The sequence below is a fragment of the Cetorhinus maximus genome, chromosome 3, assembly GCF_964194155.1.
Source record: "Cetorhinus maximus chromosome 3, sCetMax3.hap1.1, whole genome shotgun sequence".
NCBI lineage: Eukaryota > Metazoa > Chordata > Chondrichthyes > Lamniformes > Cetorhinidae > Cetorhinus > Cetorhinus maximus.
Window position 1 is genome coordinate 203,056,311 of NC_135881.1, and position 21,113 is coordinate 203,077,423.

A 21,113-nucleotide genomic window follows, 5' to 3' on the forward strand; every position below is an offset into this window, starting at 1 on the left:
TTGTTTCGGGAGTCTCATGTCAGGCACGCGGACGATAAGGCCCGCCCAGCGGAGCTGATTGAGTGTGGTCAATGCTTCAATGCTGGGGATGTTGGCCTGAGCGAGAACAGTGACGTTGGTGCGCCTGTCCTACCAATGGATTTGCAAGATCTTGCAGAGGCAGCGCTGGTGGTACTTCTCCAGAGTTTTGGGGTGCCTGCTGTACATAGTCCATGTCTCTGACCCACATAGGAGGGTGGGTATCACTATTACTCTGTAGACCATGAGTTTGGTTCTGGATTCGAGGTCCTGGTCTTCAAACACTCTCTTCCTCAGGCGGCCGAAGGTTGCACTGGCACACTGAAGTTGGTGTTGAACCTCGTCGTCGATGTCTGCCCTTGTTCACAGTAGTTTGTCACCATCCTCTGCCTGCTCCACAATGACATGCAAGCTGTGATCCTGACCAACGGATCCACCACGGACCCAATCCATGTTCGGACCAGGGTCAATCAAGGATGTGTCATCACACTGATGCTCTTCTCAGTCTTCCTTGCTGCAATGCTCCATCTCACCCTCAGCAAGCTCCACAGCAAAACTACAGAACAAATGGAAACCTGTTCAACCTCTGTCCTCTGCAGGCCAGATCCAAAGTTGCCCCGTCCTCTGTCATTGAACTACAGGATGCAGACGATGCTTGTGCCTGCACATACTTGGAGGCCGAGCTCCAAGTCATCGTCAACACCTTCACCGAGGTGTATGACAGCATGGGCCTTACACTGAGACAAAGGTCCTCTACCAACCTGCCCCCTCCACAACACACTGCTCCCCGGATATCAAAATCCACAACGAGACCTTGGACAACATGGACCACTTTCCACACCTTGGGAGCCTACTGGCAAGGTTCTAGACATATTAGCACAATGTTTCTGATTTTCAATTTCCTCTCTGTAGAAATGAAGTCCAGTGCTTTGTTTGCTTTATTTGAATGGCCTTATTAACCTCTGCTGCCGCATTTCGTGAGCAATTAATTCTTCTCATTTACAGGTCTTTAAGCACAATACATTGCTTCATAATTTCTCCTTTTTTCTGCATTATGGACCTTGGCATTTTCTTTTATTATTCTTTCATGGGATGTAGGCATCACTGGCAAGGCTAGCATTTGTTGCCCATCCCTAATTGCCCTTGAACTGAGTGGCTTGCTAGGCCATTTCAGAGGGCAGTTAAGGGTCAACCACATTGCTGTAGGTCGGGAGTCACATGTAGGCCAGACCAGGTAAGGATGACAGATTTCCTTCCCTAAAGGACATTAGTGAACCAGGTGGGTTTTTACAACAATCGATGTGAGTTGTCATGGTCACCATTACCGAGACTATATTCCAGATTTTATTAATTGAATTTAAATTCCACCAGCTGCCATGGTGGGCTCTGAACCCATGGCCTAGAGCATTAGCCTGGGCTTCTGGATTACCACCAGTTCAGTGGCATTGCCACTACACCACCAAAAAATAGACACTTCTCTAAACTCAAGTGATTTTTCTCTCTTTGAGACTAGAGTCACTTGCTACGGAAGACTGGCACCTCCTTGTCTCCTCGTAAGTCACGATCTATAAGTGAAACCAAATGTCAAACCAGAACTTTTTGACATGCGGATTTACTTTTCCATTTCCAGATCTGAATCTTAAATACTCTGCATCAAAGGGACTAAATTCCATCAAGAAGACTCATGGAAAGCCAAGGCTGTATTTTTTTAAATAAGCGAATCTTGTATTTAAACAGATAAACATAAACAGATCCAACAAAATATATATCAATATAAAATAGATAGATGCAAATCCTTGGTGATTGAACATGTATACTTTGTCCCCATTGTTTTACAGCAATACATTGTCAAATCTCTCTAGTTCAATTATATTCAATTTTATTATCCATCCCAAATTGTTGTATATAAGGGGCATTTTAATTCAATTTTTTTCTTGAAGCATGGTTAGTATAATCTTTACCAGCAGATGGACCCATAGCTCAGTCCATTCTGTACAATCACTTTTCATCACTCCAACCTTTTATTTTACAACCATGCTGGAAGACTCTCAAACTGTTAAGTCTCACGCCACTAAGCAGAAAGGCCTAAATTCCCTTTGCTCCTTAAGGAAAATGTTAATGATTAAATTATCCACATCTTTTCCAAATGCACATGCATTAATGTGTTTTTTTGGTATGAGCTACATCTTTCACAGAAGTACATTCCTATTTTGGTGATGAAAATTGGGTATAAAGAAAAATACCTATAAAAATTGAGCATCCCCAATTTGAATTGGTTCACCATTCAGAGCTGTGACATCAGTGTCCTATGCCCTAAACTCTGGAATTCTCTCCCTAAACCTCTCATCCTCTCTCTCCTCCTTTAAGACGCTCTGTAAAGCCTACTAGGCCATCTGTCCTACTATCTCCTTCTGTTTGGTAGTGCCCCTGTGAAGCACCTCAGAATGTTTTACAATGTTAAAGGTGCGATATAAGTGCAAGTTGTTGGTGAAGTGTGGCCTGCAGTCTTTTAACGTTCTACAATCATTCTGTACTGTGAACAAAACTCTCCGGTGTTGACCTTGCCACAAACGAGGCTGAAAAGTAATTTCATTAGGGCCATAAAGTTGCCAGAAAAAAAGTATCATTTTGGTAAACATACAAAAAACTAACACAATTTCCTTAACTTCCTCAATAAGCCAGTAGCACCTCTCCCAGGATGTTAGTGTATAATCTCCAGTTATGTCTATGCAAAAGACATATATAGTTCAGAATTTCAGTAAAACATTTTGAAATGAAGAGTTCTACTTATTAATTCTCTTCTTTGTTGGGAAAGTGTTCAGGTTTTCCATCTTCTTGCACAGGAATGAGCGTACTTCCTTTGGGATGCTCCTGACTGTCTTGTCTGACCGTTTTACTTGACAAGCTCAGACTTTCTTCCGAGCTTTCTCTGCTGTTTTGTTCCTGGATCGGAAGGTTCGCTTTGTGGAGGTGAAGGCTGCTTTGTTCCTCTTGGACAGGGACACACACGGTTTCCTTAAAGTGTTGTTCTTGCACAGGGAGTCCTGCATCAGTCTCAAAGTCACACCCGGGGCCTGGTTTCTCCTCCCTCGAGGGGAATCTCTCATTTTCTCTGGGGGTTCCTTTCCTTCCGGGAAAGCCGGCTCTGTCATCCACCTCTCCCCTGCTGTCCTGCTCTGTCATGTGATTCACTTTGACGATTACATTGAAAACGACCGAACCACCACCAACACTCAGCACCGGTTGGCCACTTGTCACATTCGTGCCGCAGGAAAAACCTGACAAGTTAAGTGGAAAGAAAGTTTAATATAGCATTTTACAGACCAATATTTTTAGTTTTAAATACCTGAACCACTGAACCTGGTGCACATATGGCAGTCCATTAGAAATGATCAGTAATTTAGAAGTGGTAAACACTTGGGACACAGATTTTTTTGTTTTGACTTACGAAAAGGAGCTGTGTGCATGACTTCAGAGTATAAGGATGCAAAGAATAAACTGCATTGGGGAATTGAGAGAATTCGCTGTGAGGGAAATAAGCGCAAAGGAACGAGACACTTTTAGAAATAGATATTTGGTAACAATGAACACTATTGATATCAAGAACTGGGCCAAAATGAGTCCCAGGTTAAAATGAGTTAAGTAAAGAGGTCATGAGAAGTATAGGAGATAAAAGGCTAGAAATGACAAGTAGCATCAAGAATTTTGCCACTTGCAATTGTTGGGAGAAGCAGCAATAATAATGTGATCGAGATTGACTTCAGTCCACAACGTTGGCATTGGGAAATGAATATTCATGTACTAAACTTCAACCAAGGTTGAGGACAGCATAATTTCTGATTAAGGGAGGAGCGAGCATATTGTTGAGCTGATACACTGGATGTCCAACGTGTTCATTACATCCGTGGAGCTTGGGTTTTACAGATGCGGTGTCAGTTGTAGCAAATCTGGAGTACACAAGATTTCTGTAGCATTGGGAACTGTTGTGAAACATAACCACTAGCATGGACTTGTTGGGTTGAATGGCCTATTTCTCTTCTGTAATACTTTGTATAAGAACTATTTTTCTCACGCAGTTGTGCCAGATATACATAATTTGGTAAGTACAGGGCCATCTCACTGTCATTTCCAGTGCTTAATTGTCTTCGAATTGTAGTGCATAGTTTCTCTAGAGGGTTAGTGCTGCTCTCTTTTCAATGAACAGGTCATTGTGTGGGAACAATACTGTGGATAATCAAAGACAGTGAGTTTTCCCAGAAAATTTTAAGTGGTCCACAGTTTCCCTGTGAATAGGTTATCCAGGTTAAGACAAAATAAAATGGCACTGCAGGTGAGTGAGAAGTCAAAGCTATTTTACCTCTACACAACAAGCAGTAGATCAAACTGGAACTTCTAGGATAGAACATTCATTGAGAATCAAGTATAACCAGTTAACACACTCACACTCATAAGGGCCAGCTCTCAAGATGAAGGGTCGGCCATTTTGGGCCGAGGTGAGGGAAAAACCTCTTCATTGAGTGGGCTCTGAATCTTGGGAATTCCTTCCCTCAGAGGGTTGTGGATGCTCAGCTGCTGAGTATATTCAAGACTAAGATCGATAAACCATTCAACACAACGGAAATCGAGGGATATAGAGAGAGGGTGGGAAGGTGAGTTGATGTAGAAGATAAACCACGGCAGGAAAGGTGAAGCAAGCTCACGGAGCCATAGGGCTCACTCTTATTCCTATTTCTTATGATCTATACCACATTCCTACGTGCTTTTTTTTTTAAAGATGTTAATGTACTTAAGATAAGGAGGTTAACTTACCAGGTGGTGTTGAATTTCCTGACTTGTGACTGTTTTCGTCACCTGGATTTGAGTGATCAGAGTCTGTGTTGTTCGGACTGTGCCCGTCGGTATTGTCAGACCTCTGACTGTTGCTGCAACAGTTACTTTGATGGCTTGTATGACCATCATACTTTACAGTATGACCTTTGTTTGACTGTCTGTAAGGCAATGGAGCTGTTCTGCCTGAGATCGGAGTACTACAAGATGTTTGTGTTTGGACAGTGTTGATATTGTTCCTTTCTTGCTTGGATGAATTATGTTGAATTGACTCTTCCACCTTATACCCTGCAGGCAACAGGGGATTCATTGAATTTCCTGCCCTTGGGTCTTCTAAATGCGTTGCACTGGAGACTTCTCCTCCATTTCCAATGGAGTATTTACTTTCTGGATTCTCTCTCGGGATCCTTGGGGAATGTGCGGCACTACGCAGGGGCTCAACTTCACGGAAAGGGTTCAAAGCGTAGCTACAATCTGGATGCTTTGCAAATGAGTAGAATATGGAGCCACTGTCCTGATCAATTGCCTTCTCCGGATACTTGGGTGGTATAAACAACTCACTCTCTGGATCCCAGTCGTGATTATCACTTGGCAACTTACCAATCGCTTGATCAGCAGGTGGATTTCCCTTGAAAAGCAATGGAAAATCTTCAGACACGCAGTGATAGGAAAAGCACAAACAAGCTGAAGGAAAGCAATACATTTGACTACTTCGTGTGTGTCTATCAGCAAAACCACAAAGAGACAGATTTAAATTTGTATGGCCAATTTTGCTCTTTCAATGCCTAAAATTAAAGTCACAAATTCACTCAGAGCTTTAGAAATTCATTTAAGGCTGATTGACTTGAAATACTAACATTGTTCCTTCTACAACATAAACATTTAATGGTGCAAGGATAAACAGTGCCATCTGAATACATGCATGCTCACTGATATCCACTTCCAGTACATTTAAGGATCATTGCCCCATTAATTATCTATGGACAACAGGGAGAAGCAGTGACACATCCCCTTGGTAACACGCTCAAAAGGATTGTTGAAAGGGGTATAAAGATGGCATGGTGTACTGCACCATGTTAAGCATAAAACAGTAGAAAGTGCCATTCCAGATATTTTGGCTACTAAAGGAATGAAGGGCGATGCAGTTGGTGCAGGGAGATGGAGTTATGGTCTTTGAATGGCAGAGCAGGCTCAAAGGACTGAGTGGCCTATAGCTGCTCTCAATTCTTATGTTCAAAATGCCCCACTATTGTTCTCATCATGAATTACTTGCTACCGCTAGGGAGGCGGTGGCAGAGCGGTATTGTCACTGGATTAGCGTTCAAGAGCTCCAGGGTAATGCTTGGGTTCAAATCCCACCAAGGCAGGTGGTGAAATTTGAATCCAATAAAAGTCTGGAATTAAACCATTGCCGATGTTGTAATAAAAACCCATCTGGTTCGCTAATGTCCCTTTAGGGAAGGGAAATCTACCATCCTTACCTGGTCTGGCCCTACATGTGGTTGACTCTTAAATGCCCCTTGAACAAGGGCAATTAGGGATAGCTTAGCCAGTGATGCCCACATCCCATGACAGAATAAGAAAAGCCATGACCTTATTGAATATAGGAGCTGGTTTGAGGGGTGATCTTATCTGGAGATGGATCTAGACCAGGCTTGTCCAACATGTAGCCTGTGAAGCCTCTCTCTGTGGCCCCCGAGCCAGTTTTCAAAACTCCAGTCAAACAGATGAGTCAATGAAAGATTCTGCATGGAGCTGCTCCTCCATCAGCAGCAAACACAGGAGAGAAGCCGTCTCTGATTGCAGAAGCAGCGAAAACCAGCTTTGGTGAGTGTGCTGAGGGCGAGGGAAATGAACATGAGTCCGGGAAGCCAGGAGCATTGGGCCCGTGGAGGGCGAAGTTTTGGCGGCTCGGAGGGCGAAGCCATGTTGTGATGAATATGTGGGAGTGAGAGAGTGTGGGCGGGAGTAAGAATGTGGGTGGGAGTGAGAGTGTGACTGAATGAGTGTGGGCGGGAGTGAGAGTGTGACTGAGTGAGTGTGGGCAGGAGTGAGAGTGTGACTGAGTGAGTGTGGGCGGGAGTGAGAGTGTGACTGAGTGAGTGTGGGCGGGAGTGAGAGTGTGACTGAATGAGTGTGGGGAGTGAGAGAGTGTGACTGAGTGAGTGTGGGCTGGAGTTAGAGTGTGTGACTGAGTGAGTGTGGGCAGGAGTGAGTGTGGGCAGGAGTGAGAGTGTGACTGAGAGAGTGTGGGCGGGAGTGAGAGTGTGACTGAATGAGTGTGGGAGGGGAGTGAGAGAGTGTGACTGAGTGAGTGCGGGGGGAGTAAGAGAGTTTGACTAAGTGAGTGTGGTGGGGGGGTGGAGTGAGTGTGACTGAGTGAGTATGGGCGGAGAGTGAGGGAGTGTGACTGAGTGAGTATGGGGGGAGTGAGAGAGTGACTGAGTGAGTGTGGGGGGGAGTGAGAGAGTGAGTGACTGAGTGAGTGTGGCGGGGGGGTGGAGTGAGAGTGTGAGTGAGTGAGTGGGGGGGAGTGAGAGAGTGTGACTGAGTGAGTGTGGGGGTGAGTGAGGGAGTGTGACTAAGTGGGTGGGTGAGCGAGGGAGTGTGACTGAGTGAGTGTGGGGCTGAGTGAGGGAGTGTGACTGAGTGAGTGTGGGGGTGAGTGAGGGAGTGTGACTGAGTGTGGGGGTGAGTGAGAGAGTGGCTGAGTGAGTGTGGGGGTGAGTGAGGGAGTATGACTGAGTGAGTGTGGGGGTGAGTGAGGGAGTGTGACTGAGTGTGGGGGTGAGTGAGAGAGTGGCTGAGTGAGTGTGGGGGTGAGTGAGGGAGTGTGACTGAGTGAGTGTGGGGCTGAGTGAGGGAGTGACTGAGTGAGTGTGGAGTGAGTGAGGGAGTGACTGAGTGAGTGTGGGGGTGAGTGAGGGAGTGTGACTGAGTGAGTGTGTGGGGGTGAGTGAGGGAGTGTGACTGAGTGAGTGTGGGCGGGAGTGAGGGAGTGTGACTGAGTGAGTGTGGGCGGGAGTGAGGGAGTGTGACTGAGTGAGTGTGGGGCTGAGTGAGGGAGTGACTGAGTGAGTGTGGGGTGAGTGAGGGAGTGACTGAGTGAGTGTGGGGATGAGTGAGGGAGTGACTGAGTGAGTGTGGGGTGAGTGAGGGAGTGACTGAGTGAGTGTGGGGGTGAGTGAGGGAGTGTGACTGAGTGGGGGGGTGAGTGAGGGAGTGTGACTGAGTGAGAGAGTGTGACTAAGTGGGTGTGGGGCTGAGTGAGGGAGTGTGACTGAGTGACTGTGGGGCTGAGTGAGGGAGTGTGACTGAGTGAGTGTGGGGGTGAGTGAGGGAGTGTGACTGAGTGAGTGTGGGGGTGTGAGGGAGTGTGACTGAGTGAGTGTGGGGCTGAGTGAGGGAGTGTGACTGAGTGAGTGTGGGGCTGAGTGAGTGAGTGTGACTGAGTGAGTGTGGGCGGGAGTGAGGGAGTGTGACTGAGTGAGTGTGGGAAGTTGGGGAAGGAGTGCGAGTCTGCCTTGTGACCAATTTCGGATTTCTCACTCACTCTCACCACCACACCAACACATACACCAGCACCCACTCCCAGTGAGTGAGGTTAAGTAAGTGAGAACCCTGAGATTGGAGTGAGCTGGACACACACACATCCTGACCCTCTCACACTCTGGTCATCTTTATTAATTACTCTCTTTTAAATTATCAATTTATTGCTATGATATTGCTGTACTTCTGCTCAGCAATTGTTTCTTTCCTTAAAACCTTAACTTTTTTTGGAAATTCAGTTTATTATTGTTTCAAACCGTGGGTGGTATTGTCCATGCCCGCTGGCATTGGGCGTGCTCGGCGGCATGAGCAGACAATATGGCGAGAAGGCCAGAAATAGGCTTCACGGCGTCATGAAGCCAGTTTGCGATCGTCCGCTCAGCTCGTCCATGGGCTGCGTTACCCACCATCGGACAGCGGGAACCTCATTGTAATACATTTGCATATCATTATAAGGCCAGCTCGCTGGACTCAACCCCCCCACGCTGGATCATTCGGCCATGTTGGCGTGATTGCACGCTGACGTATTTCACAACGGCACATAAGTGACGTGCACCTGGCGAGCTGCACTTCACTTGGGATTTCGAGGTTTGTTTGCCTACCTTGCTTCGGGCAGCACTCACAGTCATCAGCGCCAGGCTTCACAGACAGCACCACGTCGCCTTTAGGGGGGCTCACGGGCAGGTCTCTACCTACCAGACCAGCCATAAGGCTGCAGAGCTAGGGCTTACTTGGGGAAGGGGGAGAAGTGGCCTCAGGCAAGGGAAGAGGCTGCAGGGTGAGGGCTGTACTGGGGAAGGGGGGTATCCCAGAGTGTGTGTGGGGGGAACATGTTAATCGGTGCATGTGGCCTCAAGAGGGTGAGGGCAGAGGAGGCAGTCTCCAGAGGAGATGAGGCCAGATGGAGATGTGAGGGTATGTGTGTGTGAGAATGGGTGGTGATGTCCCTTGAGCTGGCAGTGAGTGAGATGCCAGTGAATGTGTGATGGGCTTGTGAGTGCATGAGTTTAGAGGGATGAGATGGTTGCCATACCCTGAGGGCACGGATGAGATCATTCACCCTCTATCGGCATTGGATGGCCAACCTCTTCTGTGCAGCATGTGTGTGTGTGTGTACAGTGTGTTCAAATTGAGTGCAGACTGAAGGATGGTTGTTTCCTTTCATTGCTGGTGTTAAGTTTCCTTCGTGATGTTAGTTTGGGAGCTCTTTACTCAGATTCCAGTGGGTACCAGCACAAATCCAAAAAAACTGTCCCTGATTCAGTGTTAATTGCAATCCCACCCAGGTTAGCTGCAAAATAGCAGGCGTGGGAATTGGATCAATAACACACTGACACACTAAGGGACTGCTCATCCGAGAGGGAAGATTCAGAATACAAAGTACAGGGATACCTGAAGGTGTTTATTATTGACTGAAATGGAAAATTGGAAGATATACCCCTCCTGAGCCTTTTGGGGCAGAGTTTGGGCAGTTTAGGAGGATTTTTTGGCCAAGTAGTTGAGTATAACAACACCAGAAAGCTGATAGTCAAATTTAATTATTATAGTAAACTGAAAATTAGACTGAGAACTACTGTAATGGTTCAGGTCTCTCCTTTTATAATACTTTTAGATGATGTGGCAATGCAATTCCCTTTAAATTAAGTGAATTTGAGGGGCTCTATTATCTATTATTTAACAAATGTCTTGGCTGGTTTTTCAGTTCTATAGTTTACTGTACATTTTTTTTTAAACTCACCTCATTTCTCTTTTGACTCTGAACACTGCACCAGGCATCAGCAATTCTCTGTCGAACACTATCTGGATGCAAAGGTAACATGTTACTGTCAAGTACCAGTTTACGATACAGTGTCAGAAGCAGGAGGAGAGCTGAATAGCAATTCTTATTTTCCCGTAAAGCCAATTTCATTTTTATTATGAGACAGAGACAGAATAAAAAATTACCCTTGATTTATGCAAATTACTACTTGTGCAGTAAGCCCAATGAACTACCATTACTGGTGTAATAAACTCAATAAACTACCACCACTGATGTGACAAACTGAATTAACGATAGATAAACCACACAACAACAGGGGTCAGCAAAGGTCTACCTTCCAGAGTGAAACCTCCTGAGATCAGTGTTTCTCCTACAATATATGTGACACATTTAGCTTTAGTGGAAATTCCATTTAAATGGGGCTTCGGCCGAACATCTGACCACTTCACAGTGGCGGAGTGGTAACATGCCCTGAGAAAATTGCCTGGCAATCAACCTTACAAAATATCGTAATATAAGGATCTGGTACATATAGGGTTACTGTCGGTCTGAGTACATACCAGCATACAAAATAGGAGCAGAAGTAGGCCATTTGGCCCCTCGAGCCTACTCCGCCATTCAATAGAATCATGGCTGATCTGTTTGTGTTTCTAATTCCACATTCCCATCTACCCCTGATGACCTTTGATTCTTTTGTCTAACAAGAATCTATCTACCTCTGCACAAATTCAAAAAACTGTCCCTGATTCAGTGTTAAAGATATTCAATGACCCCACCTCCACCGCCTTCTAAGGCAGAGAGTTCCAAAGTCGCACAACCCTCTGAGAGAAAAAAAAATCTCCTCATCTCTATCCTAAAAGGGCGACCCCTAATTTTACAACAGTGCTTCCTAGTTCTAGAATCACCCATAAGGGGAAACATCCTTTCTACGTCCATCTTGTCAAGACCGTTCAGGATCTTATATACTTCAGTCAAGTCACCCCTCACTCTTCTAAACTCCAGTGGAAACAAGCCCAGCCTGTTCAATCTATCCTCATAAGGCAACCACGTACATAACCACACAGTGATGTAAGAGAGCGCATAACCCACGCCTAGGGTCAAGCAAGATACACAGAGCCATGTGTATCAGCAAACATGGAGGCAGTTCCTATCTTGTATGCTTTACTGTACATTTGTAAATAAGTCTTGATTGACTCTTAGAACTACAGTTCACCTATGCATGACTACGAAGGCTTCTTCATACCAATCGAACTGTATCCAACACCGTACAACAAATATTACCCCACACTGGCGAATATAAGTCTACACACTCACGACAGAGAACGTAATGGCCGAAAATTTCCTCTGTTGCAGAGGGTGCATTTCCGAGGAATTTCCTGGCCAATGCCACAGTGGAAGACACGTCTAAATCTAGAATTTTTTTTAGTAACTTGCGACGTCGTTTGAAGCCATGTGAATGATCTCAAAATACCTGTAAGAGTTGTCAGAGTCTTTCTGTGGAATATTAAGGCACAGATAAACAACATGATTACTCCACATCCACATGCAAGGCCCACAGTGATTGCCGGTATTGAACCATCTATAATTAAAGGATAAAACACAGTCACAGTGAGATTCTAATTGAATATCCATTACTAACACATAGTAATTCCTCAGATATATTGACTAAATCATCAAGTACACCACAACATTGCTGCTGATGGAACAATAAATACATTCTTTTACTCCCCTTCATGTCAAATTTAGAGATAACTAACCATTGTCTGATAAAGTACTAGCTGAGGTTTTAAGTAATGCAGTGCTCTGAAATGACTGCTATTATTCAATGCTAATTGGACGGAGAATGCTTGTCTTTATAGAATAATGAAAGTCATATTCTTGTAATTTGCAACCGATAACAAGATCACACTAATAGCATAAATGCATTTTGTATCGCACACATTAATTTTCTGATGCATTTTATCAGATTAGAAATACAGAGTAAGAAACAACATAGAATAAAACTGGAGTCTTTCTCTGTTCCCAATAACCACCAAGGGTGCAGATTTCTTACAATTGTATCTGGTTTCACCCTGACCCATCCATATAGATTTTAACAGATCCCTTGCGGTGTTGGTCTTAGCAAACTACACTGTTTTATGATGACAAGAACAATACACTGTATGACGAACAATGTTATTCAGCTGCCAAAAGTGGAGCTGTGGTTAATTCTTCAAGGGCTGGACACAGCCTGGGAACATTCGGAGTCTAATTTTTTTTTTGGTCAGGGAGCTTTGCAGATTGGGGTTTGCTCATCAGTTTTGGGTTACAATTAAATTTTTTAATTTTAACGGTAAATGCATTTAAATTTAACAAAAGAATAAGATGCCATATAGCATAGTGTCCATGGCCTTGTAAAACTTCTGATGTAACTGTGAGCAGAACCATTAGAAATTTGGTAGCCTAAATCAGTGTGCGATAGGCACTGCACTCCAAATGCTGCGTGCTAGAATACGGAGGGTAATTTTTAACTTCAGTAAAACAGATTGCCTTTATACAGAAGGTTTCCAAGTCAACTGCTGTAATGTTGATGAAATATTAGCACAAGTTCTGCAGAAATTACTCTTTTTTTGGCGTTTTCAGAGCTTTTCTACTTAAGCTATCCTCTAGCGAGGCCTCTGCTTGTTTGGGCTTTAAATACGACATACTACATGCCCTATCTGGCTTGCTGTAGTCATGTGACCTCTGCCAAGGGAAGCTCTGTAAGTGGCCATTTTACAATCAGTTCAATACAGACTCTCACTCCGAAGCCACTGCAATCATTGAACTTGAAACATGGTGTCAGAGGTGGATTTAGAATAGAATTTTGAAACCCTGAAAATGTTGAGGGAAGCCACAGCTCAGAAAGGCACACAGAAATGTTCAAATCTGCTAAAAGCTGCTACAAAAGGACAAGGAAAAATTGCAACTGAAGATGCCTGAAGTCGAGTACATAGGTCATGTACTGACAGCAAAAGGTCTTCGCCCAGATCCTGATAAAGTTGGAGCTGCAGCAGCGATGCAGCAACCAACAGATGTGAAAGCAGTGCAACAATTTGTAGGATTCATGAACCATCTGGCAAAATTATAGCCCAGTTTGTCGTCAGAGTGTGAATCATTATGCAAGCTCGCTGCCAAGGAGGTGCAATGTTATTGGGGCACTTACCAAGAAGCAGCTTTCACTAAAATCAAACAACTAATGACAACAATGCCACAGCTGAAGTACAACTACGTTAATGAAGGAGTCAACTTTCAGTGTGACACCAGCGAGACAGGTCTTGGAGTAGCCTTAGTGCAGCAAGGACAATCAGTCGCATTTGCATCCAGGGCACTAATGCAAATGGACAACACCACATTCAGATCGAGAAAGAGTACTTGGCTATAGTTTTTGCTTGTGAGCATTTTCATCAATACCTGCTTGGGAGAGACAAAGTCACACTGGAGTGCGACCACAAGCCACTTCAAAGCATTTTTCTAAAACCGCTACTATCTGCTCCAAAGTATCTGCAAAGAATGTTACTTCCTTTACAGAGATATCATCTCGATATGACATACAAGCAAGGGACACAGATGTACATTGCTGGCATGCTGTCGAGAGCAGCACTCTCATTGAAAAAAGTTGAGGAGGCTACAATAGAATGTGAAATCTTCCAGATTCAATGTGAGGCAGCAGTTAGACATGATCTGGAAGTCATCAACCCGGCAGAGACAGTGAATCTGACAAAGCGCCTTGCTCAAATCAAGCAAATTAGACAAGATGCAACTTTCCAAGTGCTACAAGGAGCAGTGATGAAAGGATGGTCTGAGAGTGTCATGAACACACCTGTGGTCACAAGAGTATATTGGGCACACCAAAATGAAACAACATCACATGTTGGCATCTTGTACAAAGGAAATAGAGTCATCATTCCTAAGGAGATGAGAGATGAGATGCTGAAGCGCATCCATGTAATCCATCAAGGAATTGAATCAAGTCAAGGCAAGAGAAGTGCACTATTGGCCAAACATGGGCAGTGAAATTAAAGACCGCATTGGCCAGTGCGGTGCTCGTAACGAGTACCAGGCTAAACAAGCTAGGGAGCCTTTGATGACACATGACATCCCAGGCAGACCATGGATGAAGATGAAGGGAGTGGACCTCTTCACCATAGCAGGGACTGATTAACTTATCACTGTCAACTACTCTTCTGACAACTGGGAGGTAAACCAGCTGACTTCAACAACAAGAGGAGAGATAGTCGAATGCCTGAAAGCACACTTCCGTCGTCACGGCATTCCAGACATTGTGATGAGTGACAATGGCCCTCTGTTCACAAACAAAGAATTCAGCCATTTTACAAAGGATTGGGAAATTGAACACCACACATCATCTCTGCACTATCCCCACTCAAGTGGAAAGGTTGAGGCGGCAGTGAAAATCGCCAAATGAATCATCAAGAAATCAAGCAAATCTAGCATAAGTGTATACAAGGCAATCCTTGAGTGGAGAAATAGCTGACTGAAGGTATGGATAGTAGTCCAGTCCAAAGACTAAGGTCACACTGCACACAAACAACTCTTCCAATAGCAAAAAAGCTACTGGAACCAGAAGTAGTAACAGGCGTGAGTGAAAAAATTAAGGTGAAATGGCAGAAAACCAAATTTCATTTTGACACAACTGTCAAACCACCGCCAGTTAGGGTACAAACCTTCAACGCTCTCAACAAGTGTTAGCCCACGTGGTAACTTGGGACATGTGTAGAGAAGTTGTCACCTTGATCGTACACGGTAGAATTGAACAAATCATGTACCTGCACAACAACAGGCATATACGAACAACTAGAGAAGCTGTTCCTTCACTGGAGGTGGCCAATCAGGAAGATGGGATCTCATCAGCTGTACAGAGTACAGAACAATCATCAACCCCAGAGGTCCATGGGTCCCCAACAACGGCAATGGAACAACAACAGTTACCATGGCAACAAGTGCCACAGGAACGACACTCTCTGGACAAGGAACATCATCCAGATGAACAGCCAATGACAACATGCACGCGTACCACTAAGAGACCTGCATGGGTTGAAAGACTATGTATCCAATGCAGATGCAGAGACTGATGAGTAGAACAAATAGTTGTTAATGCATGAGAACAGTGGGTGCATAGTGGGTAACTTGGGTAACTCTCAGTTACACATGATCATGCATGCAAATTCATCTTTTGTTCATTAGGAAAAGGGGGATGTTTTGTCCTTTGTTCGTTATGAAAAGGGGGATGTTTGGGTTTTGAAATACAGCAATATTACATGTCCAATCTGCCATGAGGGAAGCTCTGTAAGTGGTCGTCTTACAGTCAGTTCAATAAAGACTCTCACTGAGAAAGTACTACAATCATTGATCTTGAAACACTGCTGGAATATTGAAATTCTGGCCACCACACTTAGGAAAGATATCAAGGCCTTGGAGAGGATGTAGAGGAGTTTTATCAGGATGAAAGCAGAGATTAGGGACTTCAGTTATATGGAGAGAGTGGAGTAGTTGGGATTGTTCTCTTTACAGCAGAGAAGGTTAGGTGGACAGGCATTTAAAATTATGAGGGGTTTTGATGATGCAGGTTGGGTGTTGGCTTAGCTCCAGGGAAGACAAATGCTTCCTGAAGATGAATAAGGCCTCTCGTTTTTATTTATTCTTTCATGAGATTCATGATTCATTGCCGACAAGGCCAGCATTTGTTGCCCACTCTGAATTGCCCTTGAACTGAATGGCTTGCTGAGACACTTAAGAGGGCAGTTAAGAGTCAACCACATTGCTATGGGTCTGGAGTCACATGTAGGCCAGACAAGGTAAGGACAGCAGATTTCCTTCCCTAAAGGACATTAGTGAACCAGGTGGGTTTTTATGACAATCGACAATAGCTTCGCAGTCACCATTACTGAAGCTAGCTTTCAATTCCAGATTTTATTAATTGAATTTAAATTCCACCAGCTGCCATGGTGGGTTTGAACCAGTGTCCCCAGAGCATTAGCCTGGGCCTCTAGATTAGTTGTCCAGTGACCTTGTTATCACCTCCTACTCCACCTCTTGCTGTGAACCCTTCTCCTCTCCCTCTGCAAGCAGCTTGCCCTCTTCTTTGTCGCCTCAGCTCCGTCTCCCTCTTGTGCTGCAGCTCAAGGGAGAGATTGGTAACTATGGTACCCATAATGGGAAGAAGGTGGTCTGACCAGAACCCTTGGAAGTCAGAACCACGGCCTTCTACTTGTGCAGCATCCATCCCTGTTGACTTCAACTTCAACTGCAAACCACCAAGCAGTTCTACAAAGTCAAACAGAGCCAGTAGAGATTAATCAGCAACTAACTAGAGAGTCATTTAGGATCCCTTTAAATAGGACTGGTTTCCTGATGCTGAACTCATATTGAGTTGTGTGTGTTTGAAAGAGGGCATTAGACGGAGTTTGAGAGTGCCAGCATTACACACTGATAGACAATCTGCCTACTCTGTATACTTTTGGTGCACTCGTGGCATGCTTCCGCTAATGCGCTCACCAAGATGGCATTTGGTGTGTGCCATGCCTAAACTGTGCATGTGTGCCAAAACTATGGGTGCAATGAAGACCAATTTTGCAGCCAAAACCTCTGTGAGAGGACAGTGGAAGCAGATTCAACAGTAATGTTCAAATCAGAATTGGATAAAACCTCGAAGGCAAAAATTTTACAGGGTTATGAAGAAATAGGTTAGTGCAACTTACTGGGACTAACCAATGAGGTGGCACAGGCACAATGGGCCAAATGGCCTCCTTCTGTGCTGTATCATTCTGTGATACTTGCAGGCACAATTAGTGGCAAGTGGGTTGATAACCAGAGATCATAGATTTAAAATAATTGATTAAAGAACAAGATGGGAAACGTAGATAATTTTTTTCCCCACATAGAGGTTTGTCGGGATCTGGAACACATTACCAAAAAGGGCAGTGGAATCCATAAGACATCTGAAAAGTACTCAAAGAGAATTAATTATCAGGGTTATGGGAAAAAGCTGAGGAGTGGGACGAAATTGGACAGCTCTTCCCAAGAACCAGTACAGGCACATTGGGCCAAATGGCCTCCTCTGTGCTGTAAAATTCTATGGTTCTGTCAATTATGGCAGGCAGATAGGCGAAGCCCACAAAATTTCATCGCCCCTTGAAGTGTAACCGGTCAACTTCTCATTCCATTGGTAAGCACCAAATGATAATTGCCACTGCCCAACGAGGTACCTGATCAGCGGCATTCTAATGGTTAAAACAATGACTCTGGTGAACCAAGGCTACTTGTGGCATTTCCAAAATTACCCAGGTCAGAAGACAAGCTCTTGCAGATAGTTTTTCATATGTTGCTTCATGTCTATGCCTTGTTCAATTAATGCACAGAGACCTCTCCTGCTGTGCATTTCTAAACCCATGTGCTATTTAGTAGTTGGAAACTAGAATATTCCACAGTTACAACTGCACTCTACAGGTTTGGAAGCAACTTCATGAATATGTGAAAGGCTACCAGAAAGCTCCATGACAAACACTGGCAGTTATTCAAAGACTTGGCGGAGACACATCCACTATACCGCCTAATGAGCTTCTTCATGCACATAACCAAAGAGCATGTATTACATATTCCACTTTGATCCTATGCTCAGTCACATTATACATACTTAGCTTCATAGCCTGCAGAGATCAAAGGCCAATGGTACAGTAGCTAAGCAGAGTTGTGCTTCAAGAAGCTGAGCCAGTGTAAATTGTAGGCTTGGGTTCAACGTACTGGAGAGGGGTTAATGGCCTGGTAACATGAGCTCACTGCAGCTGGGGAATTTAAATTCTGTTAATTAAATAAATCTGGAATAAAAAGTCGGTCTCAGTAATGGTGAACTTGAAACTACCGGAGTGTCGTTAAAAACCCCATCTCATTCATGAAGGAGAACCAAGTGGTTGACAGATCGTTTACAACTTGGCGGTGGGGCAAGTCCAGCTGAATAATGGAAAGAAGACAGGATGATAGTGAATTTTTCTTTCTGGAATTGTAAAAAAGGAGGGTGTGGTGCTGGTGGGGCAGGTAATGCGAAGAGAGAACACTTCATTCTGAAAGTTTGCTGGGCAGCGTTAAATGCTGTGAAAGTGGAAGTCACATTCCGTTTGATTCCAAATGGGGCATCAGTTACTAACCCTTTAAGTTCCCATCGCAGTGAGCATGTACTACAGCTGCTGACCCTAAAGTAACTGGGTGGCTGTATGCCCCACCCCAAAGTGCCTGCAGAAATGTGCAGAGAGGCTGCTTGTGAACGGCTGGGTGGAGGAGTGGGATATGAAAACTCGGAGGTCAGAGTGGGAAGTGATGCTAAACTGACCTCCCAATTTCCCAACATTTTCTGCTGTTCATGCTCAAATTTTTCTTCATTTATTCATTTACGGGATATGGGTGATGCTGGCTAGGTCAGCATTTATTGACCATCCCTAATTGCCCTTGAGAAGGTGGTGGTGAGCTGCCTTCTTGAACCGTTGCAATCCATGTGGTGTAGGTACACCCACAGTGCTGTTAGGGAGGGAATTCCAAGATTTTGATCCAGCGACAGTGAAGGAACGGTGATATATTTCCAAGTCAGGATGGTGTGTGGCTTGGAGGGGAATTCGCAGGTGATGGTGTTCTCATGCATCTGCTGCCCTTGTCCTTCTAGATGGTAGAGGTCTCAGGTTTGGAAGGTGCTGTTGAAGGAGCCTTAGTGAGTTGCTGCAATGCATCTTGTAGATGGTACACACTGCTGCCACTGTGCGTCGGTGGTGGAGGAAATGAATGTTGGAGGTGGTAGATGGGGTGTCAATCAAGCGGGCTGCTTTGTTCTGGATGGTGTCGAGCTTCATTAGTGTTGTTTAAGTTGCACTTATCCAGGCAAGTAGAGAGTGTTCCACCACACTCCTGACTTGTGCCTTGTAGATGGGGGACAAGCAGGGAAGCAGTATCACGAGCAACCCCAAGCTGTATGGTAAATTGTGAAAACAGACTTTCCAAAACTCATTAATTGTGCAGCAAATTGAAAAGAACCTCTCTGGATTGAATTCCATTTTACCACTATTCTGCCCACCTGACCAGTCCATTGATATCTTCCTGCAGTCATCAGCTTTTTTTTTGTTCAATATGCTCATTGTTGTTGGAGCTGTGTTTACTGCCTCAGTCTGATGTTAGTTCTGCAATGCTTCAGACAGTGGTCAGTAGATGACAGTCTGCCACATACTCATTGCGCAATTGCAGTTTGTGGCTTGTGGTACCTCAGCAGCATATTTTACCTGTACAGAGGTAGTGTAACCCAAATCCTATTTGATGTCAATTGGTCTGTGCCAACTGGCAATTTTTAAATCAATTGATGGGAATGTGACATTTTAATGTGATTACCCCAGATTACAGCAAAAATATAAGGCAGCTGAAAGGAAGGGAATTTTACTAGGACCCAGCACTTTTGTTATGGTCTATCACTTGAGTTCCTAACCAAGATTCTAGATATAATGGGTGAGATTTTAACTCATTCAAAACCCAACCACTTGCACAGAATTAACATTGGGCCCAATGTCTCAGCTTCAAAAACACAATTCTTTGTTATCAGCAAAGTAATTCTGCCAATGCCAATAAGTGCATTTGTGTGGGGTTCAGGTCTCTCCTGCATAAACTGTGGTGCTTGATATTTTCATTCCTTTTAGGGATGTTGCAGCATTGACCTAGTTAAATTCAAGTTGGGTGACACACCAGCTGTAACCCTCTTCCCCTCCAAGTGAAGGCTCATCACCATGTTCCGATTCCCTGGCCCTGCCTCCTATAACATCCTCCGGCCCCACAGCCCTTTGAGACATCTGTGTTTCTCCAACTCTGGCCTGAAGCATGGGAACAACATCACCTGCAAGTTTCCCTCCAAGCCACACACCATCCTGACTTGGAGCTATGTCGCCATTCCTTCATTGTTGCTGGATCACAATTCTAGAACTCCCTCCCCTACAACACTGTGGATGTACCTACACCACATGTTCTGTAGTGGTTCAAGTCAGTGGCTCACCAACACCTTCTCAAGGGCAATTAGGGGTGGCAATAAATGTTGGTCTAGCCACTGGTGCTCACATCCTATGAACAAATAAAATAAGAGGGCTATAGACCAGGAGCTGGAAATTGGAAAGAGGCTGCATAGGTCTTTTTCAGCCAGTACAGGAATGATGGGCCGAACAGCCTCCTTCTGTGCCAGAAAACAGCAGGCCTTATTCACTCCAGACGGCAGCATTTTCCTTTTCATCTGTGGTTCGTTTTGCACGGATGACATGCTCGTCTGTCTTATAAGCAGAACAGAAGTGGAGAGTAGACAAGTCTTTGTAAGTTTACAGATGTACAGAGCATTAGGTTATGGGTTTTATATCCTCTTAGGGCGACTATGGTCATAGCAGCTCTATCTTGCATCTTTTTTCATGCCTCCAGTATCCTTTCTATCCTGGAGATGTTCAAAACTGCGCACAGTTCTTAAACTGTGGTCCTACCCACATCTTATAGAGGGTCGCTGGGTTGATTTTAAAATGAGGCCGACCTTGCAGTGGGCAACACATCTGGAATCCGGGAACGAAGCATTGCATGTCCGGTTTTAACCGCCAAGCCCTCATCAGGAGAGAGGGGCCGCGAGAGGCAGAGGTTTAGGGAGGAAATTCTGCCATTTAAAGCCTAGGCAGCTGAAGGCCCAGCCACAAATAGTGGGATGAAGGTAGTGGGGGATGGGCAAGAAGTCAGAATTGGGGTAACACAGAGATCTCCAGAGGGTTACAGGACTGGAGGAGGTTGCAGAGATAGGGAGGGGTGAGGCCATGGAGGGATTTGAACTCAAGGAAGAGAATTTTGAAATGATGTACCAGATTTTTTTAAATAGTCTTTTCAGTAACACAACAACATTCTAAGCAAATACGGTTTTTAAAACATTTTC

At 44.6% G+C, this 21,113-nt stretch overlaps 1 protein-coding gene across 4 annotated transcripts in view; it reads right to left on the reverse strand.

The window, feature by feature from the left end:
• Positions 1-1,788: 1,788 nt before the first annotated feature.
• LOC144679206 (uncharacterized) overlaps positions 1,789-21,113 on the reverse strand; it is a 58,084-nt gene continuing 38,759 nt past the window's right edge. For 3 of the 4 annotated variants that reach the window (XM_078539631.1, XM_078539633.1, XM_078539634.1), the window contains 4 exons: positions 11,625-11,732; positions 10,133-10,194; positions 4,828-5,473; positions 1,789-3,296 (listed from right to left, as the gene is read on the reverse strand). In XM_078539631.1, coding sequence (XP_078395757.1) covers positions 2,809-3,296; positions 4,828-5,473; positions 10,133-10,194; positions 11,625-11,732 — 1,304 coding nt within the window. In that variant the 3' untranslated portion in view covers positions 1,789-2,808. The remainder of the gene's footprint in view (positions 3,297-4,827; positions 5,474-10,132; positions 10,195-11,624; positions 11,733-21,113) is intronic. The other variant, XM_078539632.1, reaches the window with a different exon arrangement.